General features: G+C 48.7%; 1 protein-coding gene across 1 annotated transcript; it reads left to right on the plus strand.

Annotated features, from left to right (window-relative positions):
• Positions 1–820: 820 nt before the first annotated feature.
• On the plus strand, positions 821–1,709 carry LOC136519570 (uncharacterized). The gene has a single exon (XM_066512953.1). It carries the CDS (start codon positions 901–903, stop codon positions 1,513–1,515), a length of 615 nt encoding a protein of 204 aa, XP_066369050.1. The 5' UTR covers positions 821–900; the 3' UTR covers positions 1,516–1,709.
• The last annotated feature ends 4,030 nt before the right edge of the window (positions 1,710–5,739 follow it).

Below are 5,739 nucleotides of genomic sequence, written 5' to 3' on the forward strand. Positions count from 1 at the left end.
ACAATAGTATAGCATATAACATATAATACGTGTACGAAGACTATTTGAAAACAAAAATAAATTGAATGGAAAGAAACCATAAAAAAAGTGATATTTAGTCCCGGTTGGTTATACCAACCGGGACTGGAGATGCGCGCCCTCGGACTCGGCCTGGAGGCCCCTTTAGTCCCGGTTGGTATAAGTAATCGGGACTAAATGGCCCCGTTCAATCTTAGTTGGGAGGCCTAGGACTAAAGGGCAGACCTTTAGTCTCGGATTGACAGTCCCGGTTGGAAAACCGGGACTAGAGGAGTTTCCCAACCAGGATTACAACACAGTCCTGCATAGGGGCGACGATGACTCGATGACTTCCACTAGTCGAATCTGGCCGTTTCAGGGGAGGCGGGAAGCATGGATGTGCCAAGGTCATAATTTTTTTTTCTCTTTTGGTTGTGTGTTCTCCTCTTTGTTGAGGTATGAGTCTAAGTGCTCTTGTATCATCTTGGCTATCTATATCGTTCGTGGATATAGAAGCCGGGTTAATGAATCTATTACAGAATTGCTATATTACGACCGACTGTTTTTTATGTTTGTGACAACCGGATTTCTGGCCATTGGATGTGGCATGTGGCGCGTTTGGTCCGTCCGATTTGGATGTGTCTGGCTCCCGATGTGTCTCCGTCGAATAAGGATAAGGATTCTGCATGAACGATTTGTTTTCCTTTTTTTGTTAAATTATTAGAAGAGTCCTATCCATACACGATTCGTTTTCTTTTTGTTATAATATTTTTGGTTATATATGGATGGACGACCCCGAAAAGGATCGGGGCAGCACCAACTATATACCAAGTAATATATATAAAGGAGTATTTCTTTTCTTCGATTCGATCAATGGAGCCATAAACCAATCCAGAAGAAACCATGGCGACGATAGCCGATGAGTACTACGTGCCGATACACGACGCATGCGTGGTGAGAGCGAGACGTCGACGACACTGCAAGAGGGCACTCAAACTCATATGTTGCGCAATTGCGGTGGCGCACGCAGTCTTCCGCGTCCTGGCGAAGATCGACGACAACAGCGTGGCCAAGTTCTCGGTGGACATCGCCTCCGTCGAGGGCCTGAACGGCACCACGGTCGTCGGCGCCCGCACGGTCTCTCCGGGGTTCAGCCTGACGGCGCGGGTCGAGAACCCGCGCGCCCTCACGGACTGGTGCTCCACGGGCGGCCAGGCCGTGGTCTCGTACGCCGGCGTCAGCCTCGCGTGGGGCCCCGTCCCGGCTTTCTGCGTGCCGAAGAAGGGGGCGGCGGAGCTGACGGTCGCCGCATCGGGGACAGGCGTCGGGCTGTCGGACGACCTGCGCACGCGCTTCGGGGCGGAGTGGAACATGGGCATGGCGCTGGTGGAGGTTGAGATGAAGCTGTTCTACGACGGCAATGGCTGCTCCTGGATTGGTACGTCCGCGTACCAAGGGGTGTCTGTGGTTTGGCGACAGCTTACCCTGCCAGGCCAAGGGGCGCCTCACGCTTTTTGATTCTTGTTTTTCTACTGATAGATTTCCTTGGTTGTATTGACGGAAACGGGAAACATTGATATAGTAATCAGTTTGATTATTAAGCATCAGGTGATTTGTCACGTCGCAAACACTTACGGCAGTGTGATCCATTTGTATCGGAAAAAATAAACTGGTTCTACTGTTAATCCTGATTAGATTAAGAATTATCCTGATCCTATCGTGGATTCTAAACTCATAGAATCATTCATGATCTTACCTAGGTAGATTGTACATCGATAATGATACGCCCCGAGCTTCTTACACTTCGTTCCGAAATGCGTGTGTCGTCTGAGCGTCGTCGCCGCTGCCGCCACCCCCGCTTGTAATATGTGTCATTGTCGCGCCCCACCCCGCCCTCTGCGTGCCGCCGCCTCCGCCCCCATCCGTCCTCTGTGTCGTCACGCCGCGTCCACCCTGCCCTCTGTGTGCCGTCGCCTAGTTCCTTGCGGCTTGTGCAGCGTCGCCCTCTATGCGCCGCCGAGCTTTGCGTTGCTGGCGAGCTCCACGTAGCCGAGATCCGTGTTGCCATCAACCTCCACGCCACCGACATCCGCGTCACCAGCGAGCTCCACGCACTATTGTCGAGCTCTACGTGCCAGTGAGCCTCTGTACGTCCAAGAAGCAGGAGATGTTGCTCTGAAAAGCGTACGTTGCAAACCTATTGAAAGGATCAAGAAGCCCAAGAAGGGGGTGAATTGGACTAATTCTAAAATTCTTTTTAATAATTAAACCCTACACTTAGCCCACTTCACCCCTTGTGCTTAGAATGTGTTCCTAGTATTCTACCACACAAAAGTTTTGCACCCTATGTTCCAATCCTGCTCTAGCATGGCAATTCTAAGAATGTAAAGACAAGAAATGAATTGCTCAAATGTAAATGCTTAAAGTAAAGAGATGAGAAGGAACGCAACGATGTTTTGCCGAGATATCGAAGAGTCGCCACTCCCCACTAGTCCTCGTTGGAGCACCCGCGCAAGGGTGTAGCTCTCCCTTGATCCGTGCAAGGTTCAAGTGCTCTCTACGGGCTGATTCTTCGACACTCCGTCGTGGTGAATCGCCCACAACCGCTCACAACTTGAGTTAGGTCATCCACAAGCTCCGTCGGATGATCACCAAACTCCTAATCACCACCAAGCCGTCTAGGTGATGGCGATCACCAAGAGTAACCAGCACGAACTCTCACTTGACCACAACAAGCCTAATGAGAAGGGTGGATGCACACTTGCTACTCTCCTTGCACTAATGAGGCCTTAATCTTGGATTCTCAAATCTCAATCACCTCACTAGGCTCTTTTCTCTCCAAAGCACTCTCAAGGGTGTTTCTCAGCTGATCAAATGGGCAAGAGACCCACTAGTAGAGAACAAACCTTTCATCCGAGGTCAAAATGGGCTCTAGTCCCGGCATTTTTTGCGCCCGGGACTAGAGAGACCTTTAGTCCCGGTTGATGTCTCCAACCGGGACTAAAGGTCCCTGCCCAACGGCTACTGCGCTCGGCACAGTGGCAGGGGACCTTTAGTCCCGGTTGGAGACACCAACCGGGACTAAAGGTGGACCTTTACTCCCGATTGGAGCCACCAACCGGGACTAAAAGTCTCTAACCTTTAGTCCCGGTTGGTAACATCAACCGGGACTAAAAGTAGACCCTTTCGTCCCGGTTGATAACACCAATCCGAACTAAAGGACCCTTTAGTCCCGGTTGGTAATACCAACCGGGACTAAAGGTCTCCCGATGGGTTAGTTCAAAAGGGAAGCATCCCATCCTTTGTCAGATGTGTTGTGTAGGTGGGGTGGTAAGCTACGCGTGAGGCAATGCATGAGGTCTTGGGTTCGAATCTCACGGAACGCAGCAGTGGGAGGGATTATTTTTTTTAAAGCTAGGAGGACCTTTAGTCCCGGTTGGTGTTACCCACCGGGACTAAAAGTCTCCCTTTAATCCCGGCTCCTGACCCGGGACTAAAGGACCCCCCTTTAGTCCCGGATGCTTGCTCCCGGGTGGGGAACCGGGACTAGAGGGGGTTCCCCACCGGGAGTAAAGCTTTGTTCTGTACTAGTGACCTCCATTGGATGAATAGAGGAAGTATTTATACCCCCTCATTCAAAACGAACCATTAGGAGGTTGAGTCAACACTCTGCGGGGTGACCGGACGCTACAGTCAGTTCTCCCCGCTACAGAGCCGTTAAGTTGTGACCGGATTCTGACCTGCGTCCGGTCACGCAAACTGCTCTTTGGAACCTTACTGATGTTGACCGGATGCTGGCGCCCAGAGTCCGGTCACTTCGCTGTTCAGCGTCCGGTCAGTAACCAAATCCTGACCAGCGTCCGGTCAGCACTGACCGGACGCGTCCGATCAGGAAACTCCCTCTCTGGAACCTCTTTGGAGTTGACCGGACTCTGGCACCCAGTGTCCGGTCACTTTTCACTCAGCGTCCGGTCGCAACCAGATGGCTCCAGTTGATCAAATGAACTGATCAGATTCACCCTTCAGCATCCGGTCACAACTAGACTAGTGTTCGGTCAGTCCTTTGACCCTCCATTCACTTTCAACTCGAAATCATATGTGAATGAAGTTTGCTCCAATTGATCTTAGGGCTACTCCTGATCTACCTAGTGCTAGATTTGATAAGTGTGCACCACACCTAACCCACTAGACTCACCTAGGTCAAGCTATTAGTCCATACCCCCTTAATAGTACGACCAAAAGAAAAACAAAGTCCTAAACTACTCTAAGTGTCTCTTCAACACCAAACGACACTTAGAACTAGTCCGTCCTTAACCTTGTCGTAGTTCCTTTAAAAACCAAAATGATTTCCATCGTAGGGCATGACAACCATGATTGTCCAATCAATTACCATTACCATGACCTAACTTAATTGTCTCTGCAAAACACACGTTAGTCATAGTAATCTCGTATTGTCATGAATCACCGAAACCCAACTAGGGGCCTAGATGATTTCACCTATGTTTCGAATGTTTCAGGTGTTTTGAGTGCATGTTGCAGGTGCTTCAGACGCATGTTGCAGGTATTGTGTTGCAAGGAGATGTTGTTCTGAAAGCCTATGTTTTAATTGTTTCAAGTGTTTCAAGCGCATGTTGCAGGCGCATATTGCAGGTGTTGTGTTTAAAGATGTTGCAACAATGATATTATACATGTTTCAACAGTAATCTAGGCATGTTTCATTAGTACATCACCGATGTTGCAGCAACGATATTGTACATCTTTTAATAGTAATTCGGGCATGTTGTATGCACATATTGCAGGTGTTTTGTTTACAGATGTTGCAATAACGATATTATACATGTTTCAACAGTAATATGGGCATGTTTTATTAGTACATCACCGATGTTGCAGTAACGATATTGTACATGTTTCAGTAGTAATTCGAGCATGTTTCATTAGTACTCTACCGATGTTGCAGCAGTGGGCCCCAAGGGCATCCATGCGGCAACCAACATCCTCTACGCGTCGCTGTCTCCGCCCACCCGTCCTCCACGTCATCGCCGCACGCCCAACCCGCTCTCTACGTGCCGCTACTGCCCTCCCCCTCTAGTTCTCTTCGTAGTCGTCGCGTCCAATCCAGCCCTCTACACGTCGTCGCCCTAGCTCCGTGCGGTGCCGCCTTCTGCACGCTGCAGAGCTCCACGTCGCTGACGAGCTCCACTTTGCTGCAGAGATCTGCACCCAGACGCTCAGTCCCAAAATGCACGTGCTCTTATCCTCTGCATCGTCGCTGGCCCTAAGGGGAAATAGAGTAGCCGCGGTGTGGCAGAACTGCCTAATCTAATGCCTCTCAGGAGTGCTCGTCTTCCATTATATACTAAGCACTCAAAGGAGGACACTAAATTATACGGTTCCGTCGGGCACACCGCAGGGGAGAATCCAAAAATCCACATTTTTCCACCAGGATCACAAATGAGAGAATAAAGCTTACATCATTCTTAACCATTTCTTACATCACTTTTAATACAACATCAGAGTATAATATTTATTGTTATAACAGCATAATGTAATCATATTATCATAATTATGAATAATTTAATTGAACAACGGAATATAAACATCTATTTATGACATGATAAAATATTGATATATAAACAACGACAACAGGTTATAAAACTTCTGTTTATAAAAACATTTAGTGAGAGTTATAAATAAAATTGTGATCGTAGCATAAAGGAATCTCCTCTGAGCCCACCTGGAGGA

The sequence above is a fragment of the Miscanthus floridulus genome, chromosome 18 (genome assembly GCF_019320115.1).
Source record: "Miscanthus floridulus cultivar M001 chromosome 18, ASM1932011v1, whole genome shotgun sequence".
NCBI lineage: Eukaryota > Viridiplantae > Streptophyta > Magnoliopsida > Poales > Poaceae > Miscanthus > Miscanthus floridulus.